At 37.3% G+C, this 19090-nt stretch overlaps 1 protein-coding gene and 1 non-coding gene across 3 annotated transcripts; one reads left to right on the top strand and one right to left on the bottom strand.

The window, feature by feature from the left end:
• Positions 1-1027: 1027 nt before the first annotated feature.
• Positions 1028-1131, bottom strand: LOC127742275 (small nucleolar RNA R71). Its single transcript, XR_008003463.1, has one exon. It is a non-coding gene; the product is annotated as a small nucleolar RNA R71 (small nucleolar RNA).
• A 9934-nt stretch (positions 1132-11065) lies between these two features.
• Positions 11066-16408, top strand: LOC107465163 (rhodanese-like domain-containing protein 6). 2 transcript variants are annotated; one of them, XM_016084156.3, is made up of 9 exons: positions 11066-11337; positions 11456-11620; positions 12676-12781; positions 12986-13166; positions 13329-13410; positions 13735-13817; positions 14507-14639; positions 15049-15219; positions 15430-15664. In XM_016084156.3, exons 1-9 carry the CDS (start codon positions 11176-11178, stop codon positions 15517-15519), a joined length of 1173 nt encoding a protein of 390 aa, XP_015939642.1. In that variant the 5' UTR covers positions 11066-11175; the 3' UTR covers positions 15520-15664. The 2 variants fall into 2 exon arrangements, with proteins under 2 accessions (XP_015939642.1, XP_015939641.1); XM_016084155.3 differs by having other exon boundaries at positions 11067-11337; positions 15049-15214; positions 15430-16408.
• Positions 16409-19090: the final 2682 nt, after the last annotated feature.

Below are 19090 nucleotides of genomic sequence, written 5' to 3'. Positions count from 1 at the left end.
CAATTCTCCTATCTTATCTTATTTTCAAATCTTCCTTAATTAGTTACTTATCTTATGTTATTCTCTTTAATACTCTTCTTTCTCTTTCCTATTTTTCAAAACTTCCTAACTAATTCGTCCCTCTTCTATGTTCGAAAACTTCTTACTTCTTTCTCTCTCTTCTATTTTTCGAAAATCATCATTTAATTTTCAAATCTTTTTAGTTAATTAGTTGTCTTAGTTTTTAATTATCTTTATTTTTGTTTCTTTTTCGAATTGCATGAATAAAATAAAAACAAAACAAAAATATTTTCATTTTAAAATCTCATTCCTCTTTATTTTCGAAATAGTGCTACTTTTCTCCCCCTCTGTATTTTCGAATTCTTTCTCTCATCTCTCTACCCTCATTCTTCTTTCTTCTTCATGTCTCACAGGGAGATCTCTATACTCTGACATAGAAACTCCCATTCTCCTTCTTTCTTGTTTTCTTTTCTTGTTTATGAAAAGGAACAGAGATAAAGAACCTCTCTTTGATCGTGATCCTGAACCTGAGAGGACCCTAAGGAAGCATTTGCAAGAGGCTAAAGCACAACACTCTGGAGGAAACCTCAGAGAGCTATTCGAACAAGAAGTTGAAAACATAGATATCGCAGTCGAATAGAACAATGAAGGAGATGCAAGGAAGGTTTTTGGTGACTACACTGTACCAGCTTCTGACTTCTATGGAAGAAATATCTCCATACCTGCCATTGGAGAAAACAACTTTGAGCTAAAGCCTCAATTAGTCTCTCTAATGTAACAGAATTACAAATTCCATGAACTTCCACTGGAAGATCCACATCAATTTCTATTTGAATTTTTGCAAATCTGTGATACTGTTAAGACCAATGGAGTATATCCTGAGATCTATAGGCTTATGCTTTTTTCTTTTGCTGTTAGAGACAAAGCTAGGATATGGTTGGATTTTCAACCTAAGGAAAGCCTAGACTCTTGGAAAAAGCTGGTCAATACCTTCTTGGCCAAGTTCTTTCCACCTTAAAAGATGAGCAAGCTCAGGGTGGAAGTTTAAACCTTCAGACAAAAAGAGGGTGAATCCCTCTATGAAGCTTGGAAAAAGTACAAGCAATTGATCAAGAGATGTCTTCCTGACATGCTCTCAGAATAGACTATCCTAGGTATCTTCTACGATGGTCTATCTGAGATGTCCAAGATGTCCTTGGACCATTCTGCTGGTGGATCACTCCACTTAAAGAAAACACTTACAGAGGCAAAAGAACTCATTGAAATAGTTGCAAACTACCAATTCATGTACACTTCTGAGAGAAATTCTGTGAACAATGGGGTAGCTCAGAAGAAAGAAGTTCTGGAGGTTGATGCTTTGAATGCCATATTGGCTCATAACAAGATCTTGACCCAACAGGTCAATATGATCTCTCAGCATTTGACTGGAGTGCAAGCTGCAGCTGGCAGTACTCAAGACACCTCCTATGAAGGAGATGCTTATAATCCAAATCAACCCACCAAAAGAAGAGATGAATTACATGGGAGAACCCTATGGAAACACCTACAACTCCTCATGAAGAAATCATCCTAACTTCTCATGGAAGGATCAACAGAAGCCTCAACAAGGCTTCAACCATAATCAAGATGGAAGAACCCAAAATAGGTTCAACAACAGACCACCATTCTTACCTTCTCAGCAATAGATGGATTCTTCTAAGTAGAGCCTCTCTGATTTAGCAACCATAGTCTCTGAACTCTCTAAGATCACTCACAGTTTTATAACAGAAACTAGGTCCTCCATCAGAAATCTGGAGGTACAAGTTGGTCAGCTGAGCAAAAGAATCCCTGAGATTCCTCCAAATACTCTTCCAAGTAACACTAAGGTTAACCCAAGAGAAGAATGCAAGGCCATCACTGTAGAGACTGAGGCCGAATCTAAAGGGGGATTATTGGAGTTGAACACCAGTAAGGATGTCCTTAATGGGTGTTCAAGCCCATAGAAGCACCATTCCTGGCGTTGAACGCCAGTAAAGGAGTCCTTACTGGGCATTTAACGCCCAAAGAGGAGCCATCAATGGCATTGAACGCCAGTAAGGAGGTCCTTACTAGGCGTTCAACGCCCATAAGAGAGCCATCACTAGTGTTGAACGCTAGTAAGGAGGTTCTTACTGGGCGTTCAACGCCCAAAAAGGCATAATATCTGGCATTGAACGCCAGCAAAGGGACACAAGCTGGGCGTTCAATGCCCAAAGAAACACATTTCCTGGCATTGAACGCCACAATAGGAGTAGTTGGGTACCCACTACCCTAAGCCCACTAAGAACTCTCCTATTGAAGAACTGATGGAACCTAAGGTTATAAGGAGCCCATTGAAGTTCCCTCAATGCTTGGTTGCAGATTATGGAATCTGAAGAGTACTCCTCCTCTGATGAGAAAGAGGAAACTAGGGAAGAGCAAGTTGCTCAGTACCTAGGACTTCTGATGAAGCTGAATACCAAGTTATTTGGAACAGAGACATTGGAGGAAGAACCTCCAGTGCTCACCAAGGAACTCAATGCCTTGGTTCAGCATCCCAGACATTTCGTAATTCCTTGCACCATAGGCACCATTCCGTTTAAGAAGGCTCTGTGTGACCTAGGGTCAAGCATAAACTTCATGCCTCTCTCTGTAATAGAGATGTTGAGAATCTTTGAGGTACAAGCTGTAAGAATCTCACTAGAGATGGAAGACAAATCAATGAAGAAGGTATATGGTTTGGTAGAGGATGTCTTAGTAAAAGTTGAGAACCTTTACATCCCTGCAGATTTTATAATCTTGGACACTGGGGAGGAAGAGGATGAATCCATCATCCTAGTAAGACCTTTCCTAGCCACTGCCAATGCCATCATTGATGTAGCAAAGGGAGAACTGATTCCATAGTTATGGGATGACCACATCTTGTTCAAGATGCCTAACCCCAACTCTCCTTCTGACAAAAAAGAGACAGTTGTACAACACTTACTGTTCCAACCCTCTCTCTCAGTGCAAAGCTATACAGAGCCCCCAGATACCAGCTCTAAGTTTGGTGTTGGGCAGCCATTATCAAGTACTGAAAACACTTGTACTAAGAAGAAAGTACCTAAAGACTGGAGGGATAAGAAAATCCCCATTGAAGGCTTCTCATCTGGCATGAGAGTCATCTTCGCTGACAATCTTGTCATCCTACACACTGTAAATAGGATCCTGTCTCTGGAACATGTGGAACTAATCCATGAGAGCACAGGCAAGAAGTTCACTGAAGTGGGCAAAATTCTGAGCCCCTATCCATCTCTGTAAGGAGCTAACTGTCAAGTTAGTGATGTTAAAGAAGTACTTGTTGGGAGGCAACCCAACCCTACTTAGTTATCGTTGTTTTTCGTTAAGTTTATCTTACATTATTATTTCTTTAAGTTTGTGATCATGTGCAATAGTTAGAAAGAAACAGAAACAGTCAGAGTTAGAAACAGAACACCCTGGAGCAGGTACCTTGCTGGCATTGAACGCCAGACAAGGAGGCCAGAGTGGGCATTCAACACCCATGAGGAGTAGCATTTTTGGCATTGAACGCTAGCCAGGGATCATGAAGCTGGTGTTGAACGCCAGGAAGGAGCACCCCAATGGGCATTCAACGCCCTATTAGGAGCACATTGTTGGCATTGAACGCCAACTAGGAGCAGGAGCTGGGCGTCCAATGCCCACAAGAGGGTAGGGAATTTGAATTCCCTAGCCCATCAGGATCAGTGGGTCCCATAGAATCTTCACCTACCCCACTTCTCCTCTCTCTTATTTTCACTCTTTCCCATAAACCTTCAACCAATCATATCTATACCTCTTCCCAAAACCATCAAAACCCTCACACTAACCACAGTCACTCCAACATAACTAAAACCCTAACCCATCCCAATCCCATAAATAACCCCTCATACCACCTCTCCAACACACTTCATAAACTAAAGCCCCTCTTAACCGAATCCTCATTTCTTCCTTTCTCTACAAATTCTCTTCTTCTTCTACTCTTTTCTTTCTTCTTTTGCTCGAGGACGAGCAAAACTTTTAAGTTTGGTGTCGGAAAAGCGTTGCTTTTTGCTTTCCATTCACACTTATGGCACTCAAAGTCGGAGAATTCTCTAGAAAGAGGAAAGGGAAAGTTATTGCTTCCACCTCCAAACCTTCAGAGATGTAGAGATTCATCACCAAGGCTCATCAAAACCACTTTTATGAAGTAGTGGCACAAAGAAGGGTGATTCCTAAAGTCTCCTTTAGACTAAAAAAGAATGAGTACCTGGAGATCTGACGAGAAATCCAGAGGAGAGGTTGAGAAGTCCTAACTAATCCTATTTCGGAAGTTGGAATCTTAATGGTACAAGAGTCCTATGCCAATGCATGGGTCACGAAGAACCATGATCAAGCCTGAACCCAAGTCCCAAAAATTGGCATACCATGGTCCGAGGGCGTCTCTTGGATTTCAGCCCAAAAAGTGTAAGGTTGGCGCTCTATTTGCCGATCATGCAAGGAGACCCACATCCTTACACTAGGAGAATCAATTTCGATCAGAGGTTGGACCAAGTCCTTTCAGACATTTGTGTGGAAGAAGCATAGCGGAAGAGAGATGCTCAAGGCAAGCCTATCCAACTAAGAAGGCTTGATCTCAAGCCCGTAGCTAGAGGATGGTTGGAATTCATCCAACGCTCTATCATCCCTACTAGCAATCGGTTAGAAAGGACCATTAACCGAGCCATCATGATTCGTTCCATCATGCTTGGAAGTGAGGTGGAGGTACATGAGGTAATACCTCAAGAACTGTACAACATAGCTGAAAAGCCTTCCACCTTAGCAAGGTTGGCTTTTCCCCACCTTGTCTGTCACATGTGCAATTCAGCTGGGATTTTCATAGAAGGAGATATCTCCATTGAAGAGGACAAGGCCATCGCTAAAAGAAGGATGGAGCAAACTAGAGAGCCTGCACATGCACCTCATGAAGAGCATGTGGAGCCGCCTCAATAAGAAAACCCTGAGATGACTCAAGGGATGCATTTTCCTCTCCAAGGCTATTGAAATCAATTGCACACTTCTCTAGGAGAATTGAGCTCCAACATGGATCGGCTGAGGATGGGACATTGATGGGTGAGCATCTTTCATATCTTTTCCTAGTGAATTTGCATTCAAATTTGTGAGTTTAATCAAGATTTAAATACTTCTAGCCACTATGAATGGTACTTTAAGTTATGTCCAATTCTATTTATTTCAAGAAGCATTTGGATGGATTTGATGGAGTTTCTGTAGAAGAAGAGGAAGAAAGTAGATGATGCTGTCAACCTTGACCTCCTTGCACTCAAATAAAAATAACTTGAGCTACAAACGTCCAATTAACATGATTCTAACGGCATTGAAAAGCCAACTTTCAGAGCTTTCCAACAATATACAATAGTCTACACCTTTCATATGAAATTATTGCCTTGGTTGCGCCAAACTTAGAAAATCCTAAGTTTGGCGCCATGAACATCACAACGCCTTCCTTGCTTGCTGCCTTGGTGGTGCCAAACTTGAGAAACTCCAAGTTTGGCGCCAGCTTTGGAGTCTGCAGTGGTCCCCTTCTTGCTAACAAGCTAGCACGTGATTCCTTAATTATTTTTATTAAACTTTATTTTAATTACAAATAGGAAAATATATTATTTAGTTTTAGAAAATATATTTTACATTAATTAGAATTAGATATAAAAGGGAAAAGAATCAGCCCTTCGGAGATCTATTCTCTTCTACCTCATTCCGTAATTTACAATTTTTCAGACATCCACTTTTATATCAACCAATGTTCCCAAGCTTCCCCACACTTATATGATGCACACTCTCGCTATCCTAAGCTAATCAAAGATATAAATAAGGGACATTTATTGTTTCCGCTTTAAGGCTAGTCATTTGGCAAAATTAAGAACAAAAAGGGGATTAACATAGACTCAAAATTGATTAGCAAAGGAAGATAAAAGGGTAGGCTATTTGGGTAAGTGAGTTAAATGAAAAGATGGCCTCAATCATGTAAATGTATATATATATGATGTAACTACATAATGAGGCTCAAAACTCACATGCTTATGTGTTCTTAGCTCAAAAACATGTTCCACAATATACTTAAAGTAAGTTTCAATCAAACAAATACCAACTCAAATCAATTAGGATGTCAATGCCATATCAAGAATGTTTTTCTTGGAAAATTTCATTAAATTAACTAAGCTTATTATATGTATGCAAAGAAATGCAATAAACTAAGAAAGAATGCAATTAAAGCTCTAAAATATATACAAACTAAGAAAAATAAAAGGTGAAAGTGTTTGGGATTAGAGTATGTCACCGAAGATTGCCGATTAGTGACGACCTCCCTACACTTAAAGGGTTGCACGGTCCTCTGTGCATTCAAAGGTGACCAAGGGGGGGTATGACAACTTCGGATTGTCACCTTCAGCTGGTGGATCAATCGGCTGCTGCGTACTCTTCCTCCTGCTTCCCTTGTTGCTTATGGTGCCTCATCTCTGAAAAATAGAAAATAGGATAGTCAGATGAGTGGATGCAAAAACAAGGAAGCATAGATTGTTGGAATGAGGTGATATTCACTAAAATAAGTGAGTGAATAGGTTTGTGATATGAAGAAAACAAGTGTGTGAATTCTAAGTTGTGCACGATTTAGAATACACACATTAGCATGGAAAGCTAGGTAACAATTACACTAAAGAAGCATGCACTTCACTCATTCTAGTGTACTTGAAATACTTTAAAAGAGACTTGTAGGTTAAGATAAGTAAACAAATAATAAAGAAGTATAAAAGTATTCAAGCAAAAATCAAGGAATTGTGAAATGGATAATGAAGCAACACCTAATTGACATGAAGTGGAAAACATGTCAAGCATAATTCACAAAGCTTAAAAAGCTCAAAAAGTGTCATTAGGTAAGCTTATGATCCAATTTCACAATTCTTAGGTAGCGTTTGGTGGAGAGACAGAGATGAAAAGATTGAGACTGAGAGACAAAGATTGAAATAAATTTCAGTATTCTGTTTGGTGCAAAATGAGAGACTGACGTGGCGAAAATTAGCAAGTTAAGAAATTATTATAAGAGATACGTTGCAAGTACAGTCCTTAACCAGCCAAAAATTCGCTTATCAATTTAGAAGAGTTGTCACAATATTGAAATTAAAATACCGGGAGTATGAATCCCAGGTCGTCTCCTAACGAGTTGCAGAAAGATGTGCTATTTTATTAATCAGATGTTTTCAAAAATGGTTGAGTTGATAAACAGGAAATTAAATCAGAGAATTTAAATAATTTAAATAAAAGCCTTGACTGGGAGTAGATTAGTTGGAAGCCCTATTCTTGTTGAAGTACTCTCAAGATTAATTGATAATTGAAGGTTGCTCTGCTTAGTTATCCGTTACTAGGTAAAGGAAAGTCAAGCAAGTTGGAAAGCTATTTCTAGTCACAAGTCCTAATCCTCTCCCTTGGGAAGGACTAGTGTCAATGACTAGAGGGTGATCCAACAATAAACCCAATTACAATTTTTCTTTTGAGTAATCCAACTCAAGGTTTCCTTTCAATCGTCTCCCAATCAAGTTATGGAACTACTCACTCATCATAATTATAGACTTCACAAAATCAATGGGGAAAATAAAAGAAGACATAATAAATAATAATAAAAGGGATTAATTAAAAATAAAAATAGTTCTGTATTAATAACTAGTGAAAATAATCCAATGTCAACTCTGGAGGAATTAAGAATATGGAAGAATAATTGAAAAGTAAATAACAAACTATAGTGACTAGTACCGGAGGTAGACTCTTCTCAAAAGCTAAAGCCAAAATCTTCAAAATCCTAATTATGAATGTTCAAGTGAGAAACCTAGGGGAGGAGTAAATTCAGATCTGAAAACTAAAAATTATGCGGAATGAATGTTGTTCCTTTGTCTCTGCATGTTTCCTGGCTCTAATCTGTGTTTCTGGGCCGAAAACTGGGTTGAAATGCAACCCAGAAACTCTGCCAGCGACTTCTGAAATTCTGCAGATCACACACGTCTCGCGGCCGCGTTGTCCACGCGTTCGCGTCACTCAGCATTTCTCGTACCACGTGTGCGCGTCGTCCACGCATTCGTGTCGTTCGTGCAGCTTCCAATCCGTGCGGTCGCGTCAGGCACGCGAATGCGTCACTCTGATTTCTTCCATTTCGTGCGGTCGCGTGAACCATGCGACCACGTGACTTCTCGCTGGTCATCTCCTCAATTCCTTGTGTTCCTTCCATTTTTGCACGCTTCCTCTTCATTCCTTACGCTATTCCTGCCCTATGAAGCCTGAAACACTTAACACACATATCACGGCATCGAATGGTACAAAGGAAGATAAAATATACAACTAAAAGATCTAAGGAAGCAAGTTTTTAATCATAGAATATTTTTAGGAAGGAATTGTAAATACATGCAAATCATATGAATAAGTGGGTGAAGACTTGATAAAACCACACAATTAGACACAATATGAATCACAAAATAGTAGTTTATCAGAGACAGAAACTAAAACAAGAATAAAATTCTAGAATAAAATTCTAATTTAATTTGCACAAACGGTAAAATTAGAATTAATTAATTAAAATGAGGGTATTTTAGGCATAAAATGTTATTAAAGTTTCAGTTCCATCTCTAAAAATTTAGTCCCATGTGTCCCTACTTTTTGGAGGTACTGAAATACTGAAATTTTAGGGACAGAGATAGAAATTTTAGTACCAGTCTCTGAACCAACAAATATGATACTGAGTCTCAGTCTCCCAATCTCTGTCTCAGTACCTCAAAACAAACGCTACCTTAATGTTAATGCATCAAATAGGTGACTTAAATAAAAATCAATCATAGCAAACATCACCTAACAAAAAATGCATCAACTACAACTAAATTGCCAAATGATAGATTATGAAATCAAATTACATGGTAGCTACAACATGCAATTTAGAAATCTAAAAAGATTCATGAAGGCAATGTCATAAGTACTTGGTATGCACAAAATTCAACGTTCAAAACTCAATACCAAGCAACAAAGTATGATCTCAATGAAGATATCCAACAATATTTAGTTGAATAATCAATCTTCTAATTTAGCTCGGAATTCAACTAATCTCTACTACATCCATCCACGTAAAAATTCAACATCAGTCTTGGTTATTCCTATTCTAACAGGAAACAACTATCATTCATGGAATAGTCACTATGGCCTGTCTGCACCTTCATAGTTTACAATTCAATTCAATACAATTCAATTCAATCAATCAACGATCAATAAAAGTTCGCATTCTTTTCTTTTTTCATTCTTTCACAATTTTATCATGGTATCAGAACCTTGATATCCTCATTGAAGAGGATACATAAGCTATCATCTTTCTGGTGAAAAATCACTCTACTTCTTTTTCAATCTCCTCCCACAATGAATAATCAATTAGATCTGAGTTTGTTCAAACACTTTAAACATTTGCGTTTGTAAAATTGTGACCAATAATGATAAAGTTATCATTTTTTTGAGTTAAACCTCAAAGTGGTCTCTGAAATTGTACTCAAGCCTTAAAGTTGTCCTGAAATTAATAATTACCTAATTTCATTCTTGAACTTACACTCTTAGACTCATACTAGTCCCTAAAACATTTTCCATTCATCGAAATATTGAAACGACATCGTTTTGTATTTATATAAAAAAAACCTGAGCCACCCCTCTCCTTCCCCTTCCACTTCCCTTCCTCTTTTTCTTCTTTCCCCCTTATCCTACGTTCTTTGGCTTCTCATAATTACTTCCCCACTACCAATGGACCACCGGCGCAATCCACAGGACCACCGAAGCCAGCCCCTTTTTCTCCACAAGCTCATTGTTGGTTGCCACCACCCTGGTGCCACCGTCAAACCTAGACTGCTGCGACATCTCCCTCTATCGTTCATTCCCAAGCCGCCAGCTGCAAGCAACCTCAGGGACCACCGGACGACCCCTTTTTCTTCCCTCATTTTCCTATTCTTCCTCTCCTTGTGTTTCTCCTCCCCTTCGTGTAAGACTAGCCACCACTGCCACTACCCTGCGCCGTTGGCCTGTCCTTTCTTCCCTCCTTTTTCTATTCTTCTCCTTGTTTTTCTCCTCTCTTGGTTTTATCTTTTTTTTTTGTGTGTTTGATGAAGAAGCGAGAAGCTCAAGAAATGGGAAGTGGTTCTAAGAGGTGAAAGATTCAAACTTTGGTGAAAAGGAAGGAAAAGTTGAGACAGATATTGGTAGGTGGCCGGAAAGGATGCCAAGGATGGAGTTGAAACCCATTTTGGCCCCCGAAATTTTCGACCGGCCTCAATTTCGACCCCCAAATTTATAGTTACCCAATTAACACACTCAAATATTATATCGTGACCCACGTTTGCCCCCTGTATCTATCTCCGTTAACGGAGATCTGATGTGGCACGTTAAGTTGACAAAGTATGTATCCACGTGACACCCAACTTGCCAGAATGGATGGTGATGAGTGAATGACGTGGCAGAAGTTGAATGAACTTAATTTCTCCAAGAAAGTCTCGAACATATTGGGAAAAGAGGGTTGCAAATTGAGTTCATTCAACTTTTATCACATCATTCATTCATCACACATCCATTCTAGCAAATTGGGTGGCACGTGGATACACACTCTATCAACTTAACGTGTCACATCAGATCTCCGTTAACAAAGATAGATACAGGGGCAAGCGTAGGGCATAATCCAATATTTGGAGGTGTTAATTGAGTAACTATAAATTCGGGGGTCGAAATTGAGGCCGGTCAAAAATTTCAGGGGTCAAAATAGGTTTCAACTCGCCGGGGATGAGAGAAAAAGGTAGTATGATTCTCGCAGTACAAATTTTAGAATAAAATGAGTAATTATTAATTTTAGGAACTACTTTAAAATTTAAGTGTAATTTTAGAGACTACTTTAAAATTTAGTTTTTTTTTTCATTATTTGCAAAGTATTTTTTTACGGGTATAGTCGATAGTCATTGGCTCTAAGTCTTCAAGAGGGGTCGAACTAGCTGGTGTCTTAAGGTCAAGTTTGGGTTAAACTAAATCCGACCCATTTTGGCATCTAACTCAAACTAGCATCCGGCTTAGAGGTGCAGTGGTGTAAAACACCAAAACATAAACCCTTAAAGCATGTCGGACACCGAAGGCATAGACCAATACGGCGTGCTCCTCTACTACAAGTATGCCCACATCCCCAACCTCGACGACCTCCTCTCCTTCTATCACTCCAACTGCTCCCAACTCTCCCTCCTCGGCCGCGTTCGCCTCTCTTCCCGCGGCGTCAATGTTACTGTAACTAACTAACTCAGCCACTCTTCTTCAATGCCAGTGCTCTCTCTTTCTTTTTCCCTTTCCGAAACTGAACTTCGTTTTATTTATTTATTTATTTTTTCGATTTGTTTTGGGATAGGTTGGTGGGAAATTGTCGTGCTTGGAGAGCCACATTGAAGCCCTCAAGGCCAAGGACTGTGTGTTCGAAGGGACCGATTTCAAGCTTGCTACTTGTGACGAGCCGCTAAACGATAGGGTCGCCGAGGAGTGTGGATTCACTTCTCTTTCCATTCGAATCGTCGAGGTCATTCTCTTTTTCATACATTTTTCCCTTGTTTTTTCATTTTATATCGGAGTAAAGGCTTAAATTCTTCCCATACATTTTAGGCGGAAGTCAAATTGGTTCCCCGAATTATCCAATGCGGATCATGTTAGTCCCTAGCCAATTTTAGGTCTTTACGCCATTTGACCAAGGTTGATATCCACCACAAAACTTGGTCGTTTTGTTGCATCATTGCATCCTATGTGAAACTTAAGATTCAGATTGGTACAGATATAATCATTCATATTGCCTCCTTTTATAAGTTTAAGCTTTTGGGATAAGTGGTAAGAACTCTATGTCCGGAAGGTCAAGAATTCGATCTTGTTGAACCCCAAAATTGGAAAAAATAGCATAAGGCAAATAAAAAGAGGAAAAAGGCCTATGCGAAAATCAAGCAAACCCAAAAGAGGTCCTTGGTTGAGGGGAGAGTATTAGAGATATAACCATTCATGTTACCTCCTATCAACTTTTGAGATGAGTGGTTTTCATGACACAGATCAAAGGGCGTGGAAAATAGGTTAGAGAGCAATTCGATTTGATGGAAATCCGAGGGGCCGCTTTGATTCACGCTTATAATTTTCAATCCCAATAGGTGAATTATTGTTAGTGTTATTGGTCTTTGGAAATGATTATATACATATGAAAGAGTTGTGATATTTGAATGAGGCAAACTGATTGAGGTATCTAATCCAATTCAATGATCGAAAACAATTCATTGCATCAATGCTCAGATGCGCACACACATAGGTATTGATTATCTTTGCATAGTTGCACTTTTTATTTTGCTTTGTAGTGTTGAATTAGATATGTTGGCATAATTTGTTATCTGGGATTGTACTAGCATATTTAGCTATCTATTGTGGTGGAATGTAATCAACATTTTTAGTTTGCATTTGGGACCTCACTTTCGGTATTTTGATTCTTTCCTCCTCTTTGGGTGCTGGAACATGTGCTTGGGCATCATGAATTGTTATTGCCGTGCTAATTGCTAGTTAGGTTCAGCACATCTCAGTGATATATGTCTGCTTTGTTTATAGGAACTAGTTACTCTCAGTTCTCATCCCTTGTTAAAGTCACCGGAGATTTCAAATGCTGGAAGACATCTTTCAGCATCTGAGTTTCATTCTTCCCTTCAAAATGCTGGTAAGTTTCTATAACTTGCTTACGTTGATGTATATCTTTTCGATTTGTTATCTTGGATCAAATTAGGTTGCCTTCCCGAACACCTTCCCTCCTTCTTTTTGCTTATTTGCTTATTTTTTTCGTTTGATTTTAACTTTACTGTGTGGTTCTACGACTGCAATTGAATTTGAGGTTTTTATTTGTATAATCTTGGTTATTTTTTAGATCAGAAGAGTCAAGGAAACGGCCTTGTGTTACTTGATGCAAGGAATCTGTATGAAACAAGAATCGGGAAATTCCATGCACCAAATGTCGAAACTTTGGATCCACAAGTTAGGCAGTATAGTGATTTATCCTCGTGGATAGATGATAATAGTGAGCAGCTGAAAGGAAAACATGTCCTTATGTAAGTTATCTTACTCTTTATTTTGGGTTATTCAACATTCCCTTGTAGCATTTTGTTATTGCCTGGTAAATATCTATTGTTGGTTTGCAGGCTGGAGGTAGTAGTTTTCATGCAACTTTCATTTTTGAACTTGACAATGGTGTTTTCTTATTTTATTTATAGGTATTGTACTGGAGGAATCAGGTGTGAAATGGCATCTGCGTATATTAAGTCAAAAGGTGCTGGCTTTGAGAATGTGTTTCAGGTAAACAACGGAACTTTTGTTATCTTTATTCCTTTTTGTGTTACCCTGTTTTGAAATGGGATAAAATTTAGTAATGTCTCATGGGTTAGTATCATGTAGTTTGTGTGTAAACTAGTATGTTTATTGTTTATTAACTGGTCATATTGGCACAACCTTATAAATGATCCTCTTAATTCTTAAGGAATTGGGTGGTGTTGTGCAATGAAGCATGAGAATTGTTAAGAGTGTGAAAATCTTCTGGGAGTGTATCCTTTTGCAGAAACATGTCATAAACATGGCAAGTTTTTATTTTTGCTGATCAGTTGTGTTTTGGATTAATTGCAGTTGTTTGGTGGTATCCAACGGTATTTGGAGCAATTCCCAGATGGTGGTTTTTTCAAGGGGAAAAATTTTGTGTTTGATCACCGGTATGTTTTTTCAAATGTCAGATTGCGTTTAGGCACTGGTTCATGAGTATCTTGTAATCCTGTGTTGTAATTTGGAGTATCACCAAGACATCAGACCATTAATCGTTAATAAAGGTTATAGTAGTAGGTTTACCAAGACACAAATTTAAAATAGTAGGTGTTTTTGGGAATGTTTAAAGACTACAGCTTCAAGTGGAATTATGGAAGAAACTCTAGATCCTATAATCCAAGCAATTTGTTTTTGGATTAAAGATACTGAGCCATATATCTTTCAGTTGCTTTTGTAGACTGGGTTTTTGATGCAGCTGTTTATAATATATTATTCAATTAACTGGACTTAACCAAATAAGCAATTTGGTCCTTGACAGTAAAGTTTTTGAAGGCTGGTCCATGATTTTTTATGGCTCTCTTTTTCGATATTGCTATGCTTATCATAAAAGAAGTTAATTTGATTGAATCATCAATTCATTATTTAGCTATGAACACCATGGTGGTTTTATTAATTTCACCATTTTATTGTTGCTATTTTTGTTGTTGCTGCTTGAGCTTTTCTCTTCATTGCCTAGGTCTTGATTTAGATTATCCAGTGAAGAGTTTGTGTTCTGTAATCTTGAAAGATGGTCAAATTTGGGATATTGTTGTTTGTGAAAATATTGAATAATCCCTGATTTTTTCTTCCATGGCTGCAGGATTTCTGTAGGAAGTTCAGATACTAATGTTCTTGGTACATGCCTTATCTGTCATCGTTCATTTGATGATTATTCTTCACGCTGCCGATGTACTTATTGTAGAATGCTTGTCTTAGTTTGTCATAATTGTCAGGTATGATCTGATAGCTTATCCATGCCAACATGTTAAGTTTGCAAACCTTCATTAACCTTAGCATTCTGTAGGACTTATGGAGCAGAGAGAAGTATAGGAATTGGTTATATACCACTGAATTAGTTGCTGGTTCTAATATCCCGAAAAGACTGATATTGTGGAGAACTGATACTGGAGATTCACTATATTATTTTCTGTTATATTGACTTGAAGCCTTTTTTGGTCTGTTTGTTGCTATAAATGTGAAAAAACACTTTCTGAGTCTTGTTCACAAGAATTATATTGCCGCTTTAGTCAAATGAATGTTTGACCCCTTGTTAACCGGAAAACAAGCAGCCCTTTAATTATTTTGGTTTCTGGGGTCTGTTTTCTCTTCTTGCCTCTGAATTCTGTTACTGTGATTCCCCAGAATGAAGCTGCATTGTATGTTTGTGAGTTGTGCCAGAAGCAGGGCAAATCTATTCAGTCAATGCAGTTAATTGATACTGGTGAATTGAAAACCCCATTGGAAGGTGCTGAGTTGCAAAATTCATCTTCAAATGCTACATTATCACCTCAAATGCCTAAGGGAGATGGTAAGGTCTGTGATCCATACGCATGAATTAGCCTTGCTTTCACAACTATTTTGTCATATTTTACATTAATATATAATTTTCATAGTTTGCTGAATTTTTATTTTAAAATTTGTTAACTACTTTTTTTTTTCTTTTTAAGTTTCTAAAGTCTAAAGATCTGGCAATATAAAATGTGCAGTTCTGAACATCCTAATGATTAATGAATAATGTTCCAGATGTCAGGTCCTCTAGAAAGCTTAGAATCTTATGCTTGCACGGGTTTCGGCAGAACGCTTCCAGTTTTAAGGGAAGAACATCGTCATTAGCAAAAAGACTAAAGAAAATTGCCGAATTTGTTTTCGTTGATGCACCTCATGAGTTGTCATTCATTTATCAAACAACTTTAGCCAAAGATGCGACTTGTGAATCATCTCCAATGCTGTCTAGTCCACCTCCACCTTTGGAGAATTGCAAGAAGAAATTTGCATGGTTAGTAGCTCCCAATTCCGATGGAAGTACTGATGTCAATTGGAAGATAGCAGAAGGCCCATTCGATCCACTTCAATACCAGCAACAAACTGAAGGATATGATACTTCCTTGTCACACTTGAAGAACGTTTTTTCCCAACAAGGGTCTTTTGACGGTATCTTGGGATTTTCACAGGGAGCTGCGATGGCGGCTTTAATCTCTGCGCAACAAGAACAACTAAAAGGTGAAATGGACTTCAAATTTGTAATAATATGCTCAGGCTTTGCTCTCAATGTAAAGGAGATGGAACGCGGCATCATCAAGTGCCCTTCTCTTCATATTTTCGGCAATGAACATGGTAAGGACAGGCAGATAGCCAACCAAGCAAGCAAGGAACTTGCTTCATTGTATGACGATGGTTGTTCTGTGATAATTGAACATGATTGTGGTCACATAATTCCTACTCGATCGCCATATATTGATGAGATAAAGGGTTTCCTTGGGCGTTTTCTGTAAGAGGTTATCGAGTAAAATCTATAGTTTTTGATACAAGTGAAACCTTGCAACTTTGCTTTATTGTATTATCTGTGTGTTCTGTATACCATTTTTGCTCCATGATGATGCAATTGGCTTGCTTCTTGTTATGTATTCAAAAAACCATTCTGTATACCTAAAGATTTTTCGTAGTAGAATGGCAGGAGGCTATTCACAGTTCACACTGGCATTTACCTCCTCATCAAGATAAAGGGATATTATTATTATTATTATTATTATTATTATTATTATTATTTAGTAGGAGGAGGAAATTTTATGGTATTGTGATTTGTGACCGTAGAACATAATATGGAGGATGAGTGTAAAATTATGCACAGTGGAAAAAAATATAAGTGAAAAGGAAAAAAATAAATACAAATTGTGAATTTACGTTCCTTTTAACCAATATGTGCTATCCATTTTATTTACTAATGTATTCTACTATTACAATCATACTACATGACCAACCCATTTGGGTGTGTGGTATATCATTTCCCTTCATCAATAGTGAATATTTTAGAGCTCATCTCTGTATCACATAATTTGACCAAAATTTTAAGTCTAGCCACGAATATCTTAACCATTTATCGTAGGCAACTACTTAACTGAAGATGGCAAAAATATTTTATAAAGATGTTTTGTTTAAAAGTGTGATTTATTTATTTAGCTACACTTTAAACAAAGACAATATTTTTATAAATATCAAAATTTAACTTTACAATCTATCATCCAAAAATAAAAAAAATATTATTTTCACATGAAGATAATTATAAAATCTTTATTGTAGTATCTACCTTTATCTTATAAATACTAAAGTTATAAATGCTATACAAGATAAAAGAGTTTGCAATTGGGTACATGCTTAACTTGTCTCTTCACCAGAAATTATTTTTAATATAGAAGTAGAGAAGATGTTTTGTTTGAATATTGACATTTAAAGTGTATTACACTATTGAGAGTGTAAAGTGTGATCTCTAACTTTTTATTGTTCTCTCTTTTATATTTATTTTTAGTCTCACTTATAAAATTAATGGTGAAAGATCACATTTTACTCTCTTAATTGTTAAAAAAATTGAGAGGATCTATTTCCACACACCCCCTACGTGGTTCAACACGCCCCTGCGTATTGTCTGAGATGTTGCTACGTGTTCAACACGCCTCCACGTGTTGCAACACGCCTCCCTATGTGTTGACTTCTCACCTACGAAATCCACCTATTTGCAATTACACCCAATAATCCTATTTCTAACAAAAATACCAATATCTTTTTCATATAGAAAAAAATTAGTAATCTCTTCACTTTCTTGTCATAATTAATTTCCTTCCCCCTTGCACGGTTCTTTTTCCAGTTGGTTGTGGCTATCACCTACCGGTATCAGCAATCTCACTCTTTGTGTTACCAACTAGTTAAAGTTCAAACTTCAAATGTCAGTTTTTAGATCATTAATTTTTACTTCACATTACTTGATATATATATTTGCCATTTCTTTTTATTATATATTCTTTAACTATTTTGTGCTAATAATTAATATGAAAATGAATCATTCTTCCTTCCTCCTTCATGATGCACAGGAAAGCAGAGGTGAAATTAAGAAATGGAAGTGAGTAACAAATACATAGTGATAAAGCATCACTTCAAAGATTTACCAAAAGAGTCAGATTTTGAGATAAAAATAGAGACTTTAGGTTTGTCAGTAGAAGAAGGAAGTGATGATATAACAATGAAAAATATGTATATCTCTATTGACCCATATCAGATTAACCGCATGAAGAGCTTTAGCGCTTCCCAAGATGCTATCAGCTATTCCCCCCGCATACAAGGTACTTATTATCTTTTGTACATAAAATTGATGCTCCTTCGTTTTAAGATAATTATTTTGTTTGACTATAATGGGTAAACCTAACACTATGTTTAGGAGATTAAAAATAGAGAGAAAAGTGAGATGAAAATGTGACCTCTGATTAGGATAGGAGTAAAAACAGACTAGGTTAGCCTTGTAATATGGTTAGTTGCTCTATAGTTTGTTACAAGCTTAATAAGGAAAAAAAATGCAGCAACAGTAGCAATAAAAGAATGATGATGAGGAGAAAACACACGAAAAAGAAGGAATGTGAAGAATAAGAAGAAAAAGGAGAAGGAGGAGGAGAAGAAGGAGGAGAAGGAGAAGAAGGAACGCGAAAAAAAAGAAGACACAACGACAACGATAACTTAAAGTCCGTGTGCATATAATCACGCTTTTTAGTGAGAGTGATTTTTAGGCTATATTTGGTTGGAAGGAAAGAAATAGAGATGGAGGAAATAGAAAGAAAAGAAAGGAAAGAAAAGAAATTGAGTGAATTTTCATTTTTCTTATATGTGTTTTGATGAAAGGAAAATAAGAAGGAAAGAAATGTTATAAAAAGACAATTTTATCCTTATATTATAAATGATATAGAAAAAAGTAAAGAGATAATATTGGAAGTAGAGAGAGATTTAGTTTTATCTTTATTTTCTCTCCATTGTTGGAGGAAAAAAAAATTGGTGGGTCCCACCAATATTTTTCCATCCATTTTCCTTCCTTTCCCATTTCTCTTTTCAACCAAACAAGGAAAAATAACTATTTTCCTTCTTGTTTCTTTCCTTCCTTTTTCCTTTCTCCCATTTTCACCTCAAACAAACTTGGTTGAACTTAGATGGCAATAATACTTAAATGTGTAGCAGCTCTGATATGTTAATTATATAAATTATAACTTTTTTAAATGTCAATAACAATAGTTAAACATTCGAATTAATTAAAATATGCAAAATTATTTGTAACAAAGACACGGCTAAACTCGGCTAAAAACCATATAATTCGGATACACCCAAAGACACGGAAAAGCCAAATCGAACTCAGATAGACGTTGCCAACATC

Source organism: Arachis duranensis, chromosome 9 (genome assembly GCF_000817695.3).
Source record: "Arachis duranensis cultivar V14167 chromosome 9, aradu.V14167.gnm2.J7QH, whole genome shotgun sequence".
In the NCBI taxonomy this organism is placed as follows: Eukaryota; Viridiplantae; Streptophyta; class Magnoliopsida; order Fabales; family Fabaceae; genus Arachis; species Arachis duranensis.
Note: the sequence above shows the minus strand (reverse complement) of the source record. Positions and strands in the feature narration are given on the sequence as shown.

Bases quoted from the DNA above. Each gene is read 5' to 3' on its own strand.
- LOC107465163 (XM_016084155.3), top strand. From the start codon at position 11,176: ATGTCGGACACCGAAGGCATAGACCAATACGGCGTGCTCCTCTACTAC. The intron at 11,338-11,455 runs GTAACTAACTAA...GTTTTGGGATAG, and splicing joins CCCGCGGCGTCAATGTTACT to GTTGGTGGGAAATTGTCGTG. The intron at 15,215-15,429 runs GTAAGGTCTGTG...ATAATGTTCCAG, and splicing joins TCAAATGCCTAAGGGAGATG to ATGTCAGGTCCTCTAGAAAG.